General features: G+C 41.5%; 1 protein-coding gene across 8 annotated transcripts in view; it reads right to left on the reverse strand.

Moving 5' to 3' along the window:
- The window catches only part of Prune2 (prune homolog 2 with BCH domain), a 263,107-nt gene that overhangs the window by 195,588 nt on the left and 42,078 nt on the right, over positions 1 to 25,441 (reverse strand). For all 8 annotated transcript variants that reach the window (XM_052714512.1, XM_052714514.1, XM_052714516.1 and 5 more), the window contains exons 2-4: positions 19,911 to 20,015; positions 15,834 to 16,036; positions 12,047 to 12,210 (exon numbers count right to left, since the gene is read on the reverse strand). In XM_052714512.1, the coding sequence (XP_052570472.1) occupies positions 12,047 to 12,210; positions 15,834 to 16,036; positions 19,911 to 20,015 (472 nt within the window). The remainder of the gene's footprint in view (positions 1 to 12,046; positions 12,211 to 15,833; positions 16,037 to 19,910; positions 20,016 to 25,441) is intronic.

The following is a 25,441-nucleotide window of genomic DNA, read 5'->3' on the forward strand; positions in this document are numbered from 1 at the left end:
TACCTTACCGTCTGTATTTGTGTTCTAAGAACAGTGGGGGATCGCTACGGAGTTCTGCTCTCATTTAGGGAGCAGTAACAGGAGGAGTAATGCTCTCATTTACATTTTGTATTTTTATAAGCCAGACTTTTTACTCTGGCTACCTACCATGTGGAGAATAAAACAGAAAAGGAAAGCAGGAAGCCAGCTGGTTTTGTTCTCTGTTTGTGTGTTTACAAGCATCATCTTACCATGAAAAAAATGGGACAGATTTAGTAGAAACGACCAGGTAAAAGTGGAGAGTGACCAGAGAGATTTTGAGTAGATTTTAGACATAAAATCTAAAAGACAAAAATGATTTTCCCCTTTGTTTTTAAGGCAAACACAAATCCAAATTTCACAAAAGATGTTCACCAGCTTCCGGATCTGGTAGACCAGTTGAACAAGAACAAACTTCTATGCCCAGAAATGACATAAATTGTGAACGTTATCAGAGCCCTCAGCAGCAACCTGGGAACAAGGATGGAGTAAGTACAGAGCAGAGACCCAAAGTTCCTGGCTGCTTTCCTATCCAAGCAGTTGCTAATTCAAAAGTTGTAGCCACTGGACAGAGAAGCCTAGGAACCTATCAATAGTCTCACAAAGCCTTATAGAAAGCCTCAGGGAGAAGGATTCTTAGTCATCTGGGTTTTGAGTAGGAGGCCTGAAGAGCTACCAACCCTAGCTAGCTGCTTGATGTTGTAAACAAAGTTTATGGGGACACAGCCAGCTCCGTTAATTTATATATTGTTTATAGGCATATATATTGTTATATATATGAGGGCAGACAATTGTTTCAACAGAGCCTGAAATATCTGCTTGCTGGCCCTCTTTGGGAAAGATTTGCCATCTGCTGCCACGGAGAAGCGTGAAACAAAACCAGAATGTTTTCCATGTTTAGAGTCAGTTTAAACAGAGCTATCTAGTCTCTCTACTCTTCCAGCTCCACCAAGGTGTGAAAGGAAGTCTGCTCCAGAGAAAAAGAACTCAGCATCCCCTCACCACCTCAATGCTGTCTGTAGCTAATGTTCAGCTGTCACTCAAAAGCTACTAAATATAAGGGACCTAAACCAAGTATATGTATGGAGGGAAATGTATGGAGGGAATGTATGGAGGGAAAAACTCCTGAGAAGATGAATGGAGCAGAGCCAGAGGGAATAAAGTGTAACTAGCTGGAGAATCAGACTGTACAACCAGTCAATGAAAATGTAAAACTCTGTTTTTAGTGGCTGCTTTTAAGAACCCCAAAATGTTCTCCACTGTAGATCGGATGTGATGGGGAACTGAAAACTAAGTCAGAAGAAAATATCTGCACTGAATCATGAAGAAAAAAAGTGATCAAAACTACAGAGAAAAGTCTAAGACCTAAGAACACGGGGCTGGTTTTAATATGTGTGCGACAACTCCTGCTAGGAAAGGGAGAGAGAGAATTCTAACATTTAAGAAAAACTACAAACCCAAGTCAGAATTAACATAAAGTAAAACATCTGTAGGCAGTAAAACTGCTAAAAACTACACAGAAAAAGATAAATCAGTGAGAGAGAAAACATATTCCAAACCAAAAAAACTTCAGCGAAACAGAACCTGGCTTCTCAGTTAAAAGGATAGAAGTCAGAAGAGGGTAGAGTCATGTCTTCAAAATGCAGACCTACGTCATCGCCATCCTAGAGCCTGCCTGACATTCAGTGAAAACGTGGCTGAATAAAGACATTTCTAGGGAAAGGATGGAAACATGTCACAAGAAATCCTACGCTGAAATAAACAAGAAGGTAAAAGACAATGATTTCAGACAGAGGCAAAACCAAACGCCAGAACATCGTGGTGATATAAACATGTGGTCAGCATGAATGAACAGTCACTGTATGAACGGCGTCTTAGAGAATTTAAAGCAGATGCAATTAAACACATTTCAATAGTGTCGAGTTGCAGAAGGGGTTAAGGAGAAGGAGAGGAGAAGGGGCAGAGGGGAGGGGAAGAAAGAAAAGAACGAGGAAAAGGGAACGAGATGAAGAAAGGGGAGAGAAAGAAGACGAGGAGGGGAGAGAAAGGGAAAAGATCAAGGATGGGGGAGGGGAAGGGGAGAAAGAGCTAAAACCACCTGTCTTCTTATAAGGCGTCTGCAAAAGCCTCAAAGAATCTACTAATGATATAAGAATGGTAAATGAATTTAGGAATTTGTTGCATCTAAGGTCAACAGCACAAAACTGTATTTATATAAACAATCACAAAAATTTAAAAGCCAGATTTTTTTTTTTTTTTTTTTTTTTTTTTGGTTTTTCAAGACAGGGTTTCTCTGTGTAGCTTTGCGCCTTTCCTGGAACTCACTTGGTAGCCCAGGCTGGCCTCAAACTCACAGAGATCTGCCTGACTCTGCCTCCTGAGTGCTGGGATTAAAGGCGTGCGCCACCACCGCCCGGCTAAAAGCCAGATTTTAAAAATGTAATGGCATCCAAGCATAAAATGCTTAGAAATATCTTTCACAAGTATGTACTTGACTGGTCAAATCAAGACTCCACCTTGCTTTGATTTGAGGATTTCTTTATTATTTTTTTTTTTTTTTTTTTTTTTTTTTTTTTTTTTTTTTTGGTTTTTTGAGACAGGGTTTCTCTGTGTAGCTTTGCGCCTTTCCTGGAACTCACTTGGTAGCCCAGGCTGGCCTTGAACTCACAGAGATCCTCCTGGCTCTGCCTCCCGAGTGCTGGGATTAAAGGCGTGCGCCACCACCGCCCGGCTTCTTTATTATTTTTTAATTTGGGTACACTGCATAAGGTTGTAGTACAATAATAAAACTTATTATCTTGATAATACTTAAGCATATACTTCAATATTGTTAAGTATTCTACATGGTTTGTACGCTTCAGTCATTTGTAAATAACTGTTTGAACAAGCACTACAGAGTGGTGACTAAGCATAATAAACAATGATGATAAATGTGTAATGGTATGTTTTTATCCAAGTATTTTAAGAGTTAAAAAGGTTGGTTTTTTTTTCCAATTCTATAAAGGTGAGGCAGCATTTTTGCATATTTGCATACCCCTCTGGTATTTGGCTACTAGAAGCCAGTTGAATTTTCATATCTGTTTCTATGCTCACCATAGTGCAGGGTGTTATCTTGATGGAAGACTATAGAGGAAGCTTCCAGATAGACAGGCAGATAGAAAAAAAAAATTAAGTGTGCTTTAATATTTGTTATAGATGACTGCGGATTTGTCATGTGGCTGAGAGTCTTGGTTTCAAAACACATAGAAGAGAGTCTAAAAGATACTGCATTAAGCAGAATCCCAGAGCATGGCTCACTGGAAAAGACTGATTCAGTCTGGCTGATTCAGTCCGACTTGGCAGTAGCAAGGACATGAGTGCCTAACAAGGACCAGAAATCCTCTTCAGGCAGATGCACGCCACACCCTGAGCTGTCTTTAATGGATGATAAAGGTTATGAATGAGCTTCATCCTAGGACTCCTCTGGAGACTTTCCACTTCACATTAGAAATGTATTTATGTTATTTTTAAAAACTTCATCATTTAAAGATTTGCAAATAAATAAAAACACCTCACACCAAAATTAACCAGACCCAAAGTCTGGACAACTCCACAAATTTCTATAGTTAGTATAGGTATTATAGAGGGGATCTGAGGCTAATTTTTATTCTAGTTCTAATTCTGTCTTGGAATTTTGTTTTGTTTTGTTTTGATGGTGGATAAGTGCATAAAATATATTTGATACTGAAAGTATAAAATTTAATGTGACACTCCACTACCTCTGTTCTGAATGCCCAGAAACACATTTAGTAATTACATAATTTTGATAAGTATCAGTATCAAGAAACATAGTAGCCAAAGACATCTGTGAGTACATTAGAACCTGGTTCCAAATGAGTGTTGACTTAACTTCTAGCAAATTCTGAGGACAGAAACAATCCACAAATCTATACCCCAAAGTATCCCAGTTATTCACAGGCTGATAAGGGGGAGATAGGATTAATAGTAAGTGACAAAGAAAGCAATTATAATCAAATATAACAAATGTTTTATTTCTGTACAAAAAAATCAACCACAACATCCTTTGTTCAAAAGAATTGATAATAGCAATTGCAGCCTGCTAACACTGCACACTCCCTAAGCAATTGCAGCATGCTAACACTGCACACTTCCTAAACAACTGCAGCCTGCTAACACTGCACACTCCCTAAGCAACTGCAGCATGCTAATACTGCACACTCCCTAAGCAACTGCAGCCTGCTAACACTGCACACTCCCTAAGCAACTGCAGCATGCTAATACTGCACACTCCCTAAGCAATTGCAGCCTGCTAATACTGCACACTCCCTAAGCAACTGCAGTGTGCTAATACTGCACATTCCCTAAGCAATTGCAGCATGCTAATACTGCACATTCCCTAAGCAACTACAGCATGAAAACACTGCACACTCCCTAAGCAACTGCAGCATGCTAATACTGCACACTCCCTAAGCAACTGCAGCATGCTAATACTGCACACTCCCTAAGCAACTGCAGCCTGCTAACACTGCACACTCCCTAAGCAATTGCAGCCTGCTAACACTGCACACTCCCTAACAACTGCAGCATGCTAACACTGCACACTCCCTAACAACTGCAGCATGCTAATACTGGACACTTTCTACAGCACCAGAAATTGGGAAACAGTCAGCATGGGAGGAGATTGGAGTTGTCTACATGATGAATTTCTAGCAGCAAAAGGGGGGATGAGGGGTTTAAATCTCTTTTCTGTTTACCCAGGATTGATGTCCTTTTGGTACCGAAAGAAAAATATTAAAGAATTAATAACAGAGGTGGGCAAAGAAGGAAAAGAGAAAGGAGAAAAAAGACATATGCTGTAATTCCCACTTTTGTCTAAAAAGGCACAAAAATAAGCACATTATTTGCAGATTTAGAATGTCTGAATTTAAGAGAAAAGCTACCTGTGTGGCTGAAAAAGTAACACGGAGATTGAATGGTTACTTTGATGTTCTAGGAGAAATTAGAATTTCTATTCCTATCCCTAGCCTCTTCCGAAGCACTCCAGGCAACAATTGCCTTGATGTCATAACCATTTGGAGGTGGATGATTCACCCATTGGGCAAGAGAGGAAGGAAAAAACCCACCTTGGCTCTGGTTCCTCTCCCATTTGACCTCCTTAAAAGGGATCATTTTGAAGCTGTTAATCCAGTCTACCAAAATAGCAAACAACGAGTCTTTATTAAAGGTCAGCTGGGATTGCCAGTGGAACAGAGAGCCGACTTCTGAGGACCTGGGCATGGCTTCCCACTTTGTTCTCGGCTAAGAAGGAGAGCTCCTGTTTGCTTTAGTCTTCAACTTATGGCTGCTGTCAAGGCCTTATGCAGACAAACATGAAGGGCCGTTTGGACAGAGTGTGGACTTGATGAAAGCCTGCTTGGAAATCAGTGGCTGAAAACTCACTGCCAGATGGTTCCTGGAAACACACACACACACACACACACACACACACACACACACACACACACACACACACCTCTTAATATGATGATTCAGCAATTTAATGGATCTCAGAGTTGGCAGCCTCTCCTAGAATACATCTCTGAGGAAATAAGACAGGTTGAGCAGTCCGATGGGTTTGTAACCATGCTTGGCACAAATCCAGAACATGACCAAACATAAACTTTAGGCCACAGAACGTGACTGTTAGATATGTTCACGTTGGCCATGTTTGAAAATAATAATGATAAAAGAATCTTCCAGAGAGTTAGGGGAACAGAAATAAGAAAAGGAGATAAAAAGGGAAAAGAAAGAAAAGAGATCCACACAGCACAAATGAAGACAGATGGGAAGGGAGAAGCCAAAAGATGTCCACACTTCCAAGAATCAGGGTCGGGATCTCACCAGCACGACAGCTGTGTCTTCCTCTACAGGTCATTCCTTACACAAACAATTCAAAAGTCATTCTTTATAAATATATGCCTTTCTGGAAGAATTAGATGTTAACAACTGTGCCTTGAATTTACTGTTTCAAATTAAGACAAGAGGCAGCGATTCTGAAAGGTTCGAGTTTAAGGACCTGCATTCTCCTCTCTGCCTGCAGCTACCGGAGGGGCAGACAGGAAGGAAAGCAGGTTCCTGCTGCAGCACACCTCAGAAGGAGAATGAAAAACCTCCCCAAAGCTGAAGGCCAAGTGCCTGAGAAAGAAGCTTATGCAAAAGATCCTGGGATGGGCAGGAAGGAACCTTGTGGACCAAGAAACTAAATGCTAGCGCCTGAAAGACAGGCGGATGTACAGCGCCGAGATTTGTGTAGCTGGAGGCAAGAAAAGCCAGCAACCTCTGTATCTACTTAGGCTGATGTCAAAGGCAGGGAGGTGTCTTCCCCTTCCCCAGCTCATCAGTGGCACCTTTACTAAACTGAATATTGCATGGGGGTACCAAACGAGGAAGGACCAAATCAGTAAGAATTGCCTTGACAGCCTCCACTTTGCATTCGGGCTCTGTGGAAAATGACTTCATCTGTGTGAAGTACCTGACTCAGGAGATATGTGCTGTCCAAAAGCACTGCAAAGAAGCAAATGGAAGACAAGAAGCTGGGCACCAGAGATGACCAGACTGACAGACCCATTAGAAGGATGAACTGAAGTGTCTACTGTGGTGTTGTAATTTGCCTAGTTAATAAACAGTGATAGCTATTTTAAACGAAGAGAAATTAATTTCAAATTATCTCAAGATGGCTAAATACTCCGCCAGCCTTGAAACACTGCTGTTTCCCTAGTTGACTTGTTAGCACATATTCCTAACTGTCCTTGGGGCCAAAAGGCTACCAGGCAAGGAAAATAGAGAGACACAAGGAGTCCTTGTCCACGATGACAGTGTGATAGGTATGTGAATGACCACTTAACGACATCCAGAGCAATCAGGTTCTATGTCGATATTTGCACCACATAGTATAGTATATTGTAAACAGTTTGATAGCTCGTTACAGTAGTAAGTTTTAGGACCAAGAAGATCACATATGAATCTGAATATGTAGTGTGTGTGTGTGTGTGTGTGTGTGTGTGTGTGTGTGTGTGTGTGTGTGTATGTGTGTGTGTGTGTGTGTGTGTGTGTGTGTGTGTGTGTGTGTGTGTGTGTGCTGAGAGGGGCATCAGCAGATGGAGATGAGTCAGGGACAGTGAGAGCAGGAACCTTTTTGAAAGGACTGATGGAAAAGAACAGCCAACCTTTAAAATTGGTTTGTTCCTTGTAAAAAACAAAGGAACTAAGAGAGACAGGTACTCTCGATAACAGAGATAGATATCTATACAGAGTAACTGTCTCTATAACAATGTGAGTTCACCAGGAATCACATTCCTTTCTTCATTTGCTTCAAGAAGCTCACATCCAAAGTTTGAAAGGGGATACTGTTGCCACACCCCCACGTTTTGTATGATATCCTGATCTTATTCTTTCCTCAACTGTTCTTTCTTTCCATCCTGACTCTTTTACTGTTTTATTGTATTACATGCTTTTTGGTAAGTGACTTCAAATGCTCTGTGCAAGAAGGATTTGAATGACAAAATCCATGATTCATAGATAACTGGCCTACGAAAGCACACACTGTGTTTAGAATGGACGCTGTCTGGGTCCATTTATGTAAAGCATGCCATCACACGAAACCCATGTGTAGCAATCTGGAGTACATACACAGGGCTGGCTAAAATATAAAGAAAGGCAAAGAAGTATGTCATGAATTCAGAATGCTCGCTACCTTCAGGTAGGCGTGAGCTGTAGGCATGCGAAGGAGGCAATGTCTTCACGCTCTGCCTCTTTACCGGGGTGATTATCAAAGGACACTTCCTTCCTCATGATTTACTGAGCTGCATATTTACATTCTTACAGACATATCTGGCATTCTTTTCTTTAGATGTACTATGCTTCAAAGGGGTTAAAATTATATAATCTTAAAAATTATACATGTAATGACAATTGATGGAAACAAAAGCTAGTCAGTCCCTGCAAGATAATGAAATAAATCCTACTAGGATTTCTACAAGTTAAATAAAAAAGACAGTATGGAAGGGGGTATTAGGGGAAGAAACGTTGTCCGTATTCTAGAGAGTAAGAATATTAGAGGAATGGTCACAACAGCAGGTCATTTCAGTATCAGACACTGCCACAATTGATGAACCCATGAAAACAGAGAGCATACAAACATTATATTTTTAAAAAATTGTCAAAATCTTTATTGAAAGTAGATTTTTTTCATTAAAAATATGTTGATTATAGTTTACCCCCTAAGTCCTCCCAGGTCCTCCCACATCCCCACCCCCTCAAATCCACTTTTGAAAAGTTTATCCCACAGAGTTTTCCTATGTGCCAAGTAGAGTGGAGGCATCAGAGGCAGCAGGTAGGGTAAAGGACACAGCATACACGATTTCTCTTTTCATGAAGCTGACATTCTGAAGGGAGCAAATAGAGAAGAATGTAGGGACAGGTAGAAAAAGTACTAGACAGAGAGGAATAAGCATTCCACTGGGAGAGTTGAGTGTGAGTCCCCCAGAATGAGTAAAGCTGGGAATATCTAAAAAACAAACAAACAAACAAAAACCACAAGAGTTGAGGAGGGAAGTACAGATCTCATAAGAAGATAGATGCTTGAAGAGGCTGAGGAAAGGCCTGACTATTCACAAGCATGGAGGGCCAGTATTCTGAATATGATGAGCTGTGGCCAGGGAACTGTTATGGTCTTACTTATACCTTTTAAAGGTAACTGATTTTGTGTAGGAAATAGAACAAAGCCAGGCAGCCATGACCACCATCATGTAGCAGATAGGCTGATGGCTTAGATTGGGTCTTCATCAGTGATCATGTTGTAATATAGATAAAATCCAGTTATGACCTAGATATAAATCTAACTGGGAAGCTTGCTGATGGGTCAGTGTGGAAGGTGTGAAAAAGAACCCAAGGTAACTGCTAGACTGTGGCTTAAGCAAGTGAGTGGCCAGCAGAGCTCTGCACCTGAGCGGGGAAACTCATAAAACTAGGTATAGAGGTTCAAAAGTGTTTCCTGAGGGCAGTGCTAAAGTCATGTACAAATGGGACAGACTTGTGAAGATGTCACAAGAGTACTAGACAGGATCAGGAATACTAATAAGAGTTCAGTGGTAGAGATACAGGCAGTCACAGCATGCATATATTACTTTAAATCTTGGAAATAAATGAGATCACTTAAAGATGGTGTGAAGATCTAAATATGTCCAGGAAAAAGTTCCAGGCACCCCAATTCATAGAGCAGAAAAGAGGAAAGGAGCTAAAAGGCAAGCCTAGAACACTTGGCCATTGGGTATAAGGGTGCATGCCTATAATCACAGCACTCAGGAGACTGAGGAAGATGATTGCCATGAGTTCTAGGCCAGCCTAGGCTATATAAGAAGAACTTATCTAAAAATAAAAACATGTCCCCATCTTTTCCACATGAAGGTACAGATTGAAAACTAGTTTACCACCCCACTTCCTAGAAAGTGAAGGGATAGTTTCTTTGCATACCTGAAGTCCACCTGTCACTACACAGGCACAACTCAGTGTGACATGATATGGGTGTGAGGAGCAAAAGACAATCAAATTGATATAGTAGTCAACTTACCATAAATTCAGAAATTTGGTATGAGGTTTATAATAGTATATTCTCTATGTCTATTACAATCTTCTAAGTCTCAGCCACAAGTATCTAGTCTTGTGACATCTATAACTTTTCATGGCCAAATGTTGGCAGAAGAATTTTGTATTTAATTTATTTTAATTTTTAAGATGTAGAAGAATTCACAGATAACATGTCTAAAAAATGTGCCAAGTTCACCTCAAAGTAACTTCACAGCTGCTGATGAAGACTGTTTGGAAAGATTACAGTTCCTGTTGAGAATTAAGAGATGCTAACATGGCTTAGAGGAAGACAGAAAACACGTCCTTTATACTTGATGCAATATGATTGGAGAACTATAAAATCTAAGTTTGACTTCAGTGAACAGAGCAAACCTTGACTCAACTTCCTTCTTATATAACTAAAGATTTGAGAGCTTTACAAAATTCATCTATTGCTGCAAAATATGAGTAAAGCTGTGCAACTCTGAAGAAAGACCCTGAACATCTGAAGCATCTCTTCAAAGGCAGGTGCAGGTTATCTGGTTTACCATCCTTTACTTCCCTCTTTCTTCAGAAATGTTCCACCTCATCTCCATATACATGCACACAGACAGAACACACATGCACCATGGTCATAGGTTTCTACTCAACATTCTGAAGGGACAACTAGAAGAGACAAGTAGTCCCTTTTAGTTCTCCAAATCTGAGCACCATCACAATCACCATCACCATCATCATAGTAATCATCATCATTGTCATCATCATCATTAGCAGTAGCAGCAGTTTAAGCAAGCTACATCATTGCACTGATGTATTACAGTTTCATGTTATTTTACTATTTGTAAACCTCATGACGGTGAGTTGTGTGTTGATTATGTCTTCCCACTAAATAATGTGTGTCCTGCACTTTTAAAACTACAAACTGCTCAGTTTCTAAGATACATAAACAACATGCTCTCTAGTGCTTGCCTGAACAACACATTTGAATTGCTGGACAACTTTCCCTGAACTGAGATTCCTTATTTTCTGTCTACCTTACCACAAAGAAAAATGATTACAATTTCTTAGGTTAGTTGAAGGTACTATTTCAATGACAGCATTGTTACAGACATCCATTGTCAATACAATATTTATGACCAGTTTCCTGGGGCCATTAGTTCTAAAACTTTTAGAGGAATGGTGTAACTCTTGAACTTTCCCCCTAAATTGTGGTAGAGAATTAGACAGAAAAGGAAAGTCCTAGGAAGCATTGAGCCAGCCTGTCCTCAGCCTCCCCAATTTCTGTCCCTTCAGACTGTCTCCTGACTGACTCTCCTGTAGTAAACATTTTGAGGATAATTTCTGCCTACTGGGTCTAAAGTGAATTGCAGAAAGAAAAGAAAGTTTTATACAAAAACAAAAAATATTTTTGCATGTCCCATATGCAAAAGTAACTGAATGCCTATGCTCATTTTGTGGCACCAAAGCTGATGGACACTTTTTAATGTGAAAACCATTTGTTGGAAGCAGTGGGCTCCAGTGAATAGTAGCATATGGTAATCCCCCAGCATCTGTAGGAAGCTGAATCCAGGATTCACATGGATACCAAAATTTGTAGGTGTCCAAGACCCATGTGTAAGATGATGCAGTGTTTGTCTGCATTCTGTCAAATCCTCAGATATATTTCACGTACCTTACAATACTTAATATCACTTACAATACTTAGTATACTTATAACACTTAGTATAGCCCCTTGCCTTACTTAGTACAGTAGGGAAACAACGTAAATTGTTATGCTGAAGTTTTTGGAGAATAGCAAAGAGAGATGCCTTTGCTGTGGTTGATACAAACAGTTTAAAGTGATTACTTTCAGCTCAGGGTTGGTTGAATTCATGATGTGGAGACCATGGATTGTGAGGAGAGACATGAAGGGTTGATTGTGACAGTACTAGGCAGCAGTGACCCACGTTAAAACTGAAAGATCAAGGCGGAGGACCAGACATCATATCGAAACAAAAGGTGAATATTTTGCCTTGCAGGAAGGATTCTATAAGCCAAGCATGCATAAGTATTGGGGGATACTCCAAGGCCACAGGAACATAGAATTCTGCTCCACACTCACACTGTCACAGGCGAGAATCTCCTTTGGAAGCTATTAACAGCCAGAGGAGGGGCTCTTTCTCCAACCAGGATGCAGCAGCCCCATTTAACATTCTTGTCTAGTGAAACAGCACAGGCCCTTGTGCCTATTTCTAAATGCACATTTTTAATATTCAATATAATGCTACTCTTTAACAAACTCTTTACTCCCTGCCTCTCTGATGGAGCTTCCTGGGGTCTTTAAAGGGACTGTTAACCCAAGAATGGATCGCACTCTTTCTGCATGAGCAGGCCCAGAACCAGCCCATTAAGCCTCCGGTCTTTACTCCGGCAGTGCCGGTCTCACCTCTGAGGAGATGTGCCAGCTGCTGGGTGATGAGCTCAGGGGCTTCTCGCAGGAGCTCCTTCAGCACCAGTGCGGAGGAAGACTCCGGGATCCCCAGCTCACCATCGCTCTGCTCACCAGGGTTAATAACTCTGACAACTGCAGCTTCCAAAGTTCTGTCTTCACTGTAAAATAAACGGAGAGGAAGAGAAAGAGATAAGGCATGTTTTCCCACTTTGGAGGATGATTCAGTCTTTACTCCCACATGAATAATAATTTCCCCTAATTGGCCCAAAACATACATTCTCACGACTGTGAAGAATAGGACCTGGAGAGTTGGCTAAGACGCCTGCAGAGCAAGCCTAAGGACCTGAGATCCCCACAACCCATGTAAAAGCCTCATGTACTCCTTCCTATGGTCACTCCAGCACCACAGGGGGGTGGGGAGCAGCGGAGGCTTGCTGGTCAGCCGGTCTAGCCAGCCAGTGAGCACCGGGTTCACTGATTGGCCTTCCCTCAAAAGATGAGGTGGGGAGGAAGACTTCTGACATGGATACGTTTGCACCCCTTTGCATGGGCACTGGTGTGCACACTCACACACACACACACACACACACACACACACACACACACACACGCTCACTCACATACACATAATCACACACACTCTTATACATACACATGCTCACACTCACACACACACAATCACACACATACATACACACAGTCACACACACTCTCTTACACACACATACATACACATACACTCACACATATACACACAATCTCACACACACGCACACACACACACACACACACACACACACACACACACACACACACACACACTCTGTCTGCAGAGGGGAGAACAGGACCTTATTCTGGGTCTCTTCATCTGTCATTTCCACTCATTACTGCCCCCAGGATTCCTCGAGTATTTTCATACCTCCAAAGTAGCTACTATTTATTAATTTCCATATGACCAGAAACACTGTAGCTATGTTCAGACCCTATGAGATGGGTTCTAGTAAGATCGTCCTTACATAAGTGGGGAAACTGAGGCACAGTGGGGCTAAGGAATGTGTTCATGGTCAAGTGACCAGGGACTGGAGCAGGTGGCTTTGAGCTGACAACCTCTCTGGTACCTGCTCAGCAGGGTCACTGAAGTTCAGAAAAAATACCACTATGCCCCTGATAACTTCACCACAATTTTTTTTAAACTCAGACTGTTAATTAACTAATTAATTAAAGTTTGTACTTTTTTATTTTTGGAGTGCTGAAGATCAATCTCAGGGCCTTTGCATGCTAGGCAAGTGTTCTGCCACTGGGCCATCCTCCACCCATCACCTACTTCTTATATGTGATAGAGGTGGATTTTCTTAAAAGCAGGCAGATGCAGATAAAACTACACTGTTCTGGACTATTCAAAAACAAATAAGTAACAGTGAAAGGAGTTAGCTCTCTATTTTTGTGGAATATTCCATTTCATAAACAACTACAAGCCCAGAGCTTATAACCTCAGTCTCAATGTCAAGCCCAATGTTTTCCATTTTAAGTGGTGACAAAATTCTCTCCCAAGTCTTGTGTTGTTCTCTTTACTTATGTGTGTTGCCTGAGTTGTCCTGAAAAAGTTAGGCATAACACGAGCCAAGTGTGTAAAAACTAGGGACACCCAGGCTATCTGTTGTTTGGGGACCAAATTTCCTCCAAAGGTTCACATGTGCAAGATGGTACCCACAGTGGAGACACTGGACGGTGCTGAGGGCTTTAAGAAGTGAGGCCTGGCAGTAATCCTTAGATCTCCAGGGACATGCCTGATGGGGGAATGTCTTTCTGTAAGCTGTGAATATGTGTTGTTCTGATTGGTTGATAAATAAAGCTATTTGGCCTATGACAAGGCAGCTTAGAGATGGCAGGAAATTCAAAAAGAGAGAGACAGGAAGAAGGCCAAGAGGGACACCAGCCAGCCACCCAAGGAGCAACATGTAATGGGACGCAGGTAAAACCACAGACCATGTGGCGAGATATAGATTAATAGCTATGGGCTAATTTAAGATATAAAAGCTAGCTAGCAAAAGGCTTGAGTCATGGCCATGCAGTTATAATTAATATAAGCCTCTGTGTGTTTACTTAGGTCTGAGCGGCTGCAGACCAGGTGGGACACAAGAAAACTCTGGCTACACATGTCCTCACAGGGGGTTGGGTGATTCTAGCTTTTAGTTTCTGCCCTGGTTCAAGGTGTGACTGTTTTGTTCTTCTTGCTGATGATATACCAACATCACCACAGCCCCCTCTGGTGACCTGATCTGAGAGTTGACTCTCCAAAGCCATGAGAAAGATAAACCTCTTCTTATTTCCTCGGTAGCTTGTGCCAGGTACTTCGTTATAGTGCTAGAAAGCTGGTAAATACAACTGATAACTGAAGTCAGTCCAAACTCTCACCCAAAACTACCAGCCTCTTGCCAATAGATGACTGATAAATACTATTCAAAAGAATTTCATTTGCCTCCAACAGTATAGGGATGAAAGTAGCCCACAGACTGTTTCCCAAACACTTCAAAAACATCTGTATAACTGATACTGCCTCAGTATACTTTAATTCATATGTAAGTATATGTCCTAAAAATGGTTACACTTAAAAATTATTAAATAGGAAGGTCTTATTTCAAGTATTCTAAGGTCAAGGTTAGTGATGGTCATCAAAAATAGGCAAATGGGCAAGCTGTAAAGAATGAGCACTTCAAGCTGATGTCCCTTCACTCACGAGCAGGAGAGTGGATCACAGAGGCACCTCTGTAACACCCGGTAGGTAGGAATCTGTCTTATTCCTCTCCCTTTACCTCAGATCCTTGCCCCATCTAGTAGGCAGATGAGCCAAGCTCTCATCCAAGCTCTGCACTGACTGTACATGGCGCCCTGGGCAGAGCCATCTGTGGCACTGGGATCTACATATCCTGTTTATAGCATGAGGCAACTGAACTACATGGGCTATCAACAGCCTGTCCTTTTACCATATAAGTGGGAAACCAGTGACCAAGTGGCCCATTTCCCAGCTTCCCCCTTTTCTCTATGAGATTTCTTTAGAACCTTTCTGCTTTATCTGGTTTCAACTTTTGTTACTTATTTTCAACATCAATACATGGGATTCTTGGGACACTGTAAGGAAATACTATTTTGGTAAAATTTACAAGAGGATTCTATATTTGCAATCTCAAAAATCAAAAAAAGTAGAAATGGAGAACTGACATAGGCCAAATTTTATCATTAAAGAAAAAAATTACTCCTTTTCCTATGAAGTTCTTTTTTTGACTTTTTAAACAATAATAAGGAGACAATAATAATTGTGGGAGCCCACAGTGACTCCAATTTGTGACTTGATTCCATCTTGACTCAAGGTCAGAGAGTTCAAGCTTGTCTTTTCTCTTTAAGACTGGATAACAGGATGTTTGGCCAAAGGTGTGCTTACCAGATATCTTGAGAATTAAGGAAATGTTTACACTTGTTTGTTCCTTGAACCATGTTGTCTTTGAGATGGGGTAGTCTTTCCCTACCCCCAGCTTTGGGTATAAAAAGGCTGTGAGAAATCAACTCCGGGCTGCTGTAGTATTGACTCAGAGCCCTCCCAAACCTATTTTGTGTCTCTGTCTTTTCTTTTATGTCTCTGTTTTTCCTAGCTGGTTTTTCTCAATCCTCACTTCCCTATTCAGGGCTGTTCAACAGGTTGGGTGGGACCCAGCAAATAATGGTGACAGCTGACCCAGAAACCTTCACTCAGGACAAATGCACAGAGTCTCACAGTGAGTCTTACCTCCCCAGGACGTGGCTGCCTACAAGCGTTATGGACAGCTTTCCCTCATCATTCAGCTGATGCAGGTTAATTTCATCTCGGAATATGTGGAATGATTCAGAGATATTCAGCTCTTCTAAAATAAACCTTGTCTCTGTGAAGTAGTTGAATTCAGTTCTTGGAATATTCAGCACTGGCAAGCAGAGGACCCCAGGTGGACTGACCTACCAAAAGAGAAGTTAATTCAACCACTGGAAACAGCAGTTTTCCTCCAGCTTGAAGCTAATTGCTAAAGACAGTATAAGTCTTTTGGCCATAACTAAACCATGTGACATTCAAAACAAATCTCCCTGAACCCAATTACAGAGCACTTTCCACTAGCAAATGGGTACTGGTGTTCTATTCCTAAATTGTCATTACATCATTTACTTCTCTGTGTGTGTGCACACGGCACAGCACACATGTGGAGGTCAGAGAGTCAGTTCTCTCCTCCCACCATGTCGGTCCTGGGAAAGCAGACAGGTGGTCAGATCTGGCAGCAAAGACATGTGCTTGTTGAACCGTTTCACCAGCCCAGCCACGATGCTTTCTGACCTCTTTTATTTTTTCTTTACCTGAAATTTCACAGGTAACCTTACTAGAAATATTTAGGCTTTACTTCAAACCCCCCACAATTAAAAAAAAAGTATGAATGTATGCAGACATATACATTTATACATACACACACACGGAATCTCCTCGTCATGGGTAGCAAATGCATGTCCTTATGGAATTGACAAAAAAAAATTGATAATTGGGACAGGCTGAGGTGACAGAAGGTAGGTCTGTCCCCATCGAAATGGAATACTTGCAACCTAGATCCAGTCAACAGTCCAAGTCTACTATAGTTAAATCTTCTATTTTCTCAAGGTCATCTGGAAAACTATATGTTAAAGTACGGTTTGTGACGTGTGGTTGTGACATTTAAAAAATTTACTTATTTTTATTTTATGTGCATTGGTGTTTTGCCTGCATGTATGTCTCTGTGAGGATGCTGGATCCCCTGGAACTAGAGTTAGACAGTTGTGAGCTGCCATGTGGATGCTGGGAATTGAACCTGGGTCCCCTGGAAGAGCTACCAGTGCTCTTAACTGCTGAGCCATCTCTCCAACCCCGATTGTGACATTTTAGAAGTGTTATTCACTTGGGAGTCAGGTTTAGCACACATACTAACAGGCTGTGATCTCTACTGAACATATTTATATATAATAAACACACACTTATGTTCATAAAACTCTTATATAAAAAACATTTGTGGTGACCAGATGGGGAGGGGGAGGAGGAAGAGAATTTCAGATTAATAATAAATTTCTTTTTCTAAAAGAATTTTAAAATAAAGTATTTTTAAAATCACGTTACGGGTATAGCAATGAGGATCTCACCACCACTGGAAGAATGTGGGTTTGTGATGCTCATTTCTGAATAAGCAAATAGCCCTTATTCTCGAGTCACCACAGCTCTGCCACCAGCACGTGCTTATTCCACGGCTCAACATCCCAGTGTTTGTCTCCCCTGTCTAACATTAAAAAGGCAGGATTGTTTTGTTCTGCTGTCTGTTCCAAGACGTAAAACAATCAGGCAGTAGCAGACATTTAATAAATATTCACTGAATTAAATAAATGAACCAGACGCTGCTATTGTACACAAAACACAAAAGCATCTCCACTGAAGTGGGTTTTCTTTCCACTGTAATGCTAATACTGAATCACAGTCGCATAATAATCATTAGTGATTTATGTATAGCACGGAATTCTTCCTAACCAATTGACAATTGTGTCTAACTCCAGCAAATGCAGTGGAGGAGAATCAGTACATGAGTCGGAGTGTATGTCTCAAGCTGTCCAAGCAGGACTTCTTCTGGAGGTGGGACCAGAAAACTAGACAGCAGTCCCAGCTCCTGCTCAATGAATTGGAAAAAGACCTTCTCCATTCTGAGCCTTTACTTTCTGTTTCTGTAGAATGGAGTTTGGTCTCTGTTCTACTCACCAGAGTGTGAAGGATGCATGTAAAGCCACAGAGCCCTGAGAGACCGAATACGGTTCACAGGAAAACTCCACAGAAGCACAGCCCACGACTGGCAGGCAAGACCTACCACACTAAGACAAAGGCACAGTATCTCAGTTAGGTTTCCTGTCACTGTGATAAAACACAGTAACAGAGAGAGACTTGACGGGGAGAGGGTTTATTTCATCCTACAGCTTGTAGTCCGTCATCCAGAATTCAGGGCAGGAACTGATGCAGAGGCCCTGGAGGGGTGCTGCTTACTGGCTTGCTCAACCTGCTTTCTTTCTTTCTTTCTTTCTTTCTTTCTTTCTTTCTTTCTTTCTTTCTTTCTTTCTTTCTTTCTTTCTTTCTTTTTTTTTTTTGGTTTTTCGAGACAGGGTTTCTCTGTGTAGCTTTGCGCCTTTCCTGGATCTCACTCTGTAGCCCAGGTTGGCCTCGAACTCACAAAGATCCACCTGCCTCTGCCTCCCGAGTGCTGGGATTAAAGGCGTGCACCACCACTGCCCGGCTCAACCTGCTTTCCTATAGAACACAGGCTCGCCTGTCCAGCTGCTGCACTGCTCTGCCCTGTGGGCTGGGCCTTCCCACATCAATCACTAAACAAGAAAATCCTCTATAGACTTGCAATCTGAAGGCAATCTGAAGAGAGGCATTTTCTCAGTGGACATTCCTCTTCCCAGAGAACTGTAGCTTGTATCAAGCTGACAAAAACCAACCACGCAACAAACAAACAAAAACCCAACCAAGACACATGGAAACAACAAAATCCCTAATATGTGGTTCTTTAGTAATGCCATCTTTGTTTCTATCCTTAGTTAAAAGTCTCAAAAAAAAGGAGAGTCTATATAAGTCTGTGTTCATTTATCTATCTACCTATTGATCTTCTATCTTTTATTGCTCACAATTTCCCCACCTCCTTTTTGCAGGACGCATCCGCATTGACGACACGATGACGATAGTTGATGATGTTAATACTATTACATACTTTCTTTAAACTGCGTAGTGCTGGTAGCCTTAGAGTCAATCCAGTTCAGTCAAGTGTTCTCTGGATGAGCAGTCGAGAATAACAAGGATTGCTTAATACACACATCTCAGCTCAGACACATTCATCTTCTCCTGCCAATTACTCTTCCTTGCAAACTTCAACAACTTGTAAGATAAATTTGATGGAGAGCCCACATGTAGAGATGAGAATACTTTACCCATCATTTTCCTCAGCTGCCCTAAAGCAGTGCTTGCCACCCACAGCTCATTCTGGAAGACTGGGTTTCATGCGAATTTAAATCACTCCAGATCAGCTATGCATAGTATCAGGGGATCCAGATCCAAACAAAATTGAAATAAAATAAACCAGACTCTGGAAAATTAAAAATTCCGTGAGCCTTCTGGAACTAGTACCCAAACATTAGGAACATACATTTGAAGGTTTTCGGGCAATAAAGCTCATTATTGTGGGCTGATGGGGTTTATATATGGGAAGTTTGAGCATGATTTGTTAAAAACGCCTTTCCAGTCCTGTGGGTGCGTCTGTGTTTTACAGAGTAAGAAGCATCTCCCTCAAAGGACATTAGCAGCAGGGATAAAGGCAACAACTAAGACTTCCAAAACCTAGATTGGACATGCCATGCCCCTGTTTCTGAGTCTCTGGCCAGTGTTCTGTGCTTCATGTGCTGTTCATGTGAGTTATTCCGCACATTTTTCTATTCCCAAAGGCACAGTCACATAGTACATGACAGAGGAGAGAAAGGGGTCCTGAGTCCTGCTTTTTATTACTCCTCTAAATTCTCATTAAATACAATCAACTACCACAAACGTGTTTTAATATGTTGTTTGAAATGGTCTTGAGAAGAAACCAATAAGACATAAGCAGAACAAGGTTTAACGCCCAGGAGGTACTCAATAAAGGCCTGTTGCTTACTGGATTTTAACATTTACTCTCTGCAACAATGTACCTGAACATGAAAAACTAAGTTAACAACTTCATTTCCCTATATTTATTCTTAAAAGATACACAGTTCAGTTCAGGCACAAAGGATATGATCCCTTTCCCCTCACCTTGTCCAGAAAGTACGCATATGTGAAGGCAGAAATGAGAGAATCCAGGTCACATGACTTAGGTCCAATAACTGCATGGACCTTCTCCAATCGTTTACTTCGATCCTGCAACCAATAAAAAGAAAAATTACACTTTTACATGCTTCCAACCAATATAAAGTGGAAATTTTTCAATTTCTTAAAGTGTGCTTGTCTATACTCATATACAATGGCAGAAAATAATAAATTTACCACAAAATTATATGAAAACTATGTATTATGTTTAACATGGCCAAGAAAATAATCTACCTTTCTTAAGGCTACCTAGGGGGCTTCCACCCACTCAGGGAGGTGCATCTGCACATATAGACACATATAAACACACATCTCTCTCTCTCTGTCTCTCTCCGTCTCTCTCTGTCTCTCTCTGTCTCTCTCTGTCTCTCTCTGTCTCTCTCTGTCTCTCTCTCTCTCTCTCTCTCTCTCTCTCTCTCTCTCTCTCTCTCTCTCTCTCACACACACACACACACACACACACACACACACCCCCAAAAATATAAGACTATCTACAAATTAACTTCCTTTGAACTGTATTTCTGAGGCACCATTTTCTTAGTAGGAGGCCATTTTGCTGTGAAGATTGGTTCCACGGAGTGCTATGATTGTCTCCCGATAGAAGACGTATTTCTCAGTTCAGGAAACAATGTAACTTTTTCTCCCATCCCTCCCACACCAGGTAGTCAAACAGTCTATCTGGAAAGGCTTCATTTTTTCACATTCTCTTGGATGTCGAAGATATTCTCCCTACATTGTTCTATTTTTTAGCAAATAAATCATTTTTTTTCTCATTCAGAAAGGGAGGTGTGATTTACATCATTGGTCTAAAACTCAAATTTGTATCCACGACTTCTTTAAAAGTGTGCATATTCACCTCTCTAGAAAAGAACACGTACTTTTTGTTTGTTTGCATGAGGTTTACTCAATAGCTTTTTCAATTCTTTTAAAGAAGCCTGACATTTATTTGAAACATTCAAAAACTAAGTGCTTCTAGAAAACACCATAGCAAATTGCCTGACACATACACACACAAAAAAAATTATAAAATAAATTTATATCTTTCCCTTTCTTTCTTTTGAGAAAGGGACTCATGCATCCCGGGCTGGCCTCAGCCTCACTCTGTTGCTGATGGAGCAGAACCTCCGATCTCCCTGCATCCCGATGCTCGGGATCACAGCATGCTCCACCATGCTGACTGTCAACAGCATCTTTCCAGGAAGGGAGCAGCCGTAGCTGTGTTTCCTTCTCTCGATTTTCATCACTTATTTTCATCTCCTTGTTTAAGACTGACTAGACACCCATATATTGTAAAATTGCTCCAAACGGCAGGACTAGTCATGACTGTTCAACAGCAAACACTTAAGATTCCTTCATGAACAGGGAAAAAAACCTAAAACACACCTACTAACCTAGCAGGTATCTTGCGAATGAAGTTGACAATTTGTTATTATTCTGTAGCACAAATCTTAAATGGTCTTATTGTGGTCGATATATTGTGCACCCCAATAAACTTATCTGGGGTCAGAGAACAGAACAGCCACTAGATAGACATAGAGTCAGGTGTGGTGGCACACACCTTTAATCCCAGAACTTGAGATCTCATGGCTTGCTTAGGAAAGACACACGCCTTTAATCCCAGGAATTTATGGCAGGAAGCAGAAAGGTATATTAAGTCGTGAGGACCAGGAACTAGAAGCTTTTAAACTTTTAGGCTTTTTAGCAGCAGTACTGCTGAGATCCATTTGGATGAGGATTCAGAGGCTTTCAGTCTGAGGAAACAAGATCAGCTGAGAAGGTGGCAAGGTGAGGTTTTTTTGGATGTGGCTTGTTCTCTTTCTCTGATCTTTCAGCATTCACCTCAATACCTGGCTCCGGGTTTGTTTTTATTAATAAGACCTTTTAAGATTTGTGCGACATCTTATTAATAAAAAAATTCAGTGTCAGCTATTGGGGTGAATTCTGAAAAGTCAGAGAAGCAGAACAAGCCACAGCTAACCTCACCTTGCCAACTTCTCAGCCAATCCTGTTTCCTCAAACTAGAAGCATCTGGGTCCTCATTCGAATGGATCTCAGCTGAACTGCTGCTAAATGTTTAAAAGGCTCTAGTTCCTGGTCCTCATGCCTTATATACCTTTCTGCTTCCTGCCATCACTTTCTGGGATTAAAGGCATGTGTCTTTCCCAATCAAGACATGAGATCTCAAGTCCTGGGATTAAAGGTGTGTGCCACCACGCCTGGCTCTGTTTCCAGTGTGGCCTTGAACTCACCAAGATCCAGATGGATCTCTGCCTCCCAAATGCTAGCTAGAATTAAAGGTGTGTGCGACCACTGCCTAACCTCTATGTTTAATATAATAATTTGTGTAGAACTGGTGGCATCAGAGTCAAAAACAAATTATTAAACAATGAGGATTTGGCCCAAGCACCAAGATGAAGTAAAAAAAAAATTTTTGCATTATTTTACTAAATTACATAAGACCATGTTCATGAAAGTGTGAATGCGCTTTGAGTATATTTATCCCCACAACCACTCTCCCCATTTTTCCCGTCCCATCCCTTCCCATTAGTCTCCTTTGTTTCCCCAGACAGTTTCTCTTCTACTTTCGTGCTATCTGGACACATACAATTTTATGAATCAATAAACGATGAAGAAAATCTCAAAGGAGGTTGGGTAGAGTCCATCACAGGGAAAAGCAGCAGAGAGATTTTTACATAAGCCATCCCCAGTACATGGGTACGTGATACTGCTAAATTAAAACAGACTCATAGTTTCAATTTCTTTGATATTTATTAAAGAAAACAACACACTTAAAGTGTGATACAGACGCTGAAGGTGATTATAAGCCCCCTCTCCATGACTACCCAGTCTAGCTCTCACGCTCCTCCCCCTTTCCAGCTTCTAGCCTTGTAAACGTACAGCTGACTGACTGAACTGAACAGGATTCCTCTCAGAGGTTTAGCTCAGGTCTAGATCTCAAAGTCAAGACAACAAATATTCTAGAAGCACCTAAGTAAATTTAGGGAAATAGAATTCCAGCCCATTACAACATGAGCAGATGTATTAAGATATCACATTCCTGTAAATGCTGCTCTTCCGAGAAGCTCAAAGGTCTGAGGAGACATTACCTCACTTCTCCCATATCTTGTGAGACAGGCAGTAGAAAGATCAACAGTGTTTTTTACAGGTCAGAGAAGTGTGCGATGGGGCCAAGTTCATTTCCAGAATCTTCAGCCTGGCACCGTGAGAGCTGACTCCCTGCCCCATCTAACCACTTCATAACGCCTTAATGACTCTGTGCCCACTCGAGTGTACATGGCACCGAGGGAGGAGAGAAGGGGCTAAAAATGCACACTAAATACAGTGACGCCGCAGACATTGGTAACATCGACAGAACTGACTTACCTGCTCTCTTGTCTAGGCATCGTCATTCCCAACACAGCTCTGTGTTCAAGCTTCAACTTACACGAAAGAAGATGTGCAGGGCATAGCAATATCTCTGTGTTGATGCATTTCTAGATACAACCCCAATTATTATGTTAGGAAAGAAAGGAGCTAAATAAATGAGGATTGTGACTCCAACATATGCTAGACCAGTGCTCACAAGACAGGAACCTTCTACGATAACCACCGTCTATTTCTTCTTCGTTTAAAGAGACAAATGACATATTCTCTTGGAGACCAGATCCATGGCAGACCCTGGTGTGAAACTCTGAGGGCTCCCCATGGTGTCGCATGCCTTTCTTTCATGCTCTCTCATCTCTCTCCTGACTACTCTTTTTGCCACGTGTCACAGTATATCATAGTTCGTGGTCTCTTCTGATGCCATCCATCTATAAGATGGCTAAGATGGCAGTCAGCTTGACAGAATCTAGAATCACCTGGGAGACAAGCCCCTGGACAGGTCTCATTGGGAATTTCTGTTATTAATAGATTGGTTTGACTGAGGGTTGCACCGTTTCACGGTCTGGAGGTCCTGGACCAAATAAAGACTGATTGACCTGAGCTCCAGCATCCATCTCTCTCTGCTGTACGACTTGGGATGGCCAGCTAGGCCTCAAACTCTTGCCCCTGGGATCCCTCCACTGAGAAGGACTTTATCTTAAACTGAATAAAATAGACCCCTCCTTGGCTTGCTATTGTCTGGTATTCTGTCATAGCAACAATGAGAGTAACTAACACATCACACATCTGCCAGCCCAGCTAATGGCATAGTGCCTAAGGTCCAACACTTTCTCCCTCCACCACCCTCCAGTCAAATGGAGAGGAGCTGCAGAAACAACAGTGTTGTAGAATATTCTTTTACGGTGTGTTGCTTTTGTTCATGTTGCATTTGTTTCACTCTGTGAAGCTGTCTAAAACACCTGATGGTCTAATAAAGAGCTGAATGGGCCAATAGTGAGGCAGGAGAGAGACATAGGCAGGGCTGGCAGGCAGAGAGGATAAATAGGAGAAATCTCGGAGAAGAAGAAGGAGCAAGAGAACAAGGAGAGGAGGACATCAGAGACCAGCTACACAGCTACACAGCCATCCACAGAGTAAGAGTGAAAGTAAAATATACAGAAGTAGAGAAACATAAAAGGCCCGAGGCAAAGGGGTTAGTCTAGGTTAAGAAAAACTGGCAAGAAACAAGCCAAGCTAAGGCCGGGCATTCATAAGGAATAATAAGCCTCCTTGTGGGATTTATTTGGGAGCTGGGTGGCGGCCCCTCCCCCCCAAAAAAAAGAGTAAAAGAAAATCCAACAGCACGATGGTACATTGAACAGAGTGTGTTTGAGTTGATGAACCAATAATGAGATAATGAGAAATGAGAACACTGCGGAAAGGTTAAGAGGATGCTACTGCAAGTTTCTTTGAAAAATCTGATGTTTCAGTAAAGATGTGAACGCAGGGAGTGGAGCCTAAAGTTATCACAGGCCATGGGAAGAACATACACAAAGGTCCTGAGGTTAGGAAGCGTCCAACATATTCAGCAACTGACAAGTACACGCCTTTCCTAAACACGATCTTGTAAAGTCAGCATTGAACAGCTCTGGCAAGTAAATGTTCCCTCCTTAATGGCACACAAGTACAGCAAGCATTAAGGAAGCTTGGAGACAAAGACTTACTGTTAATGCCCAAGCCTCACACAGACAGAACAGTGATAACCAGACGAAACAGATACTGCCGGCTTTGTCATCTAAATGTACTTCCAAAGGCACTGTCAGCACTTTCCCATAACTAATTCATAAAAACATTGAACTCACCAATATTTCAGATCATGATTGGAACATGCTTTCAATTTCAAACTACAATTTTATATACCAATAAAATGAGACTTCTTATCGAAGTTAACTTCCCAGCTCTTCTTAAAAGCTGACAAAATACTTGCATATTCAGACCACACTGCACGTTAGAGGAAGTATTAAGACAAAGCACTTTTAAACCCACCCGTGGAAAGCAGAGGTCCTGACCAGAAAAGGGCTTCCAGAACCTTCCAATAAGCATAAGTTGGCTTG

Source organism: Peromyscus californicus, unplaced genomic scaffold, assembly GCF_007827085.1.
Source record: "Peromyscus californicus insignis strain IS unplaced genomic scaffold, ASM782708v3 Scaffold_4__1_contigs__length_199733344, whole genome shotgun sequence".
NCBI classification, from domain to species: Eukaryota; Metazoa; Chordata; class Mammalia; order Rodentia; family Cricetidae; genus Peromyscus; species Peromyscus californicus.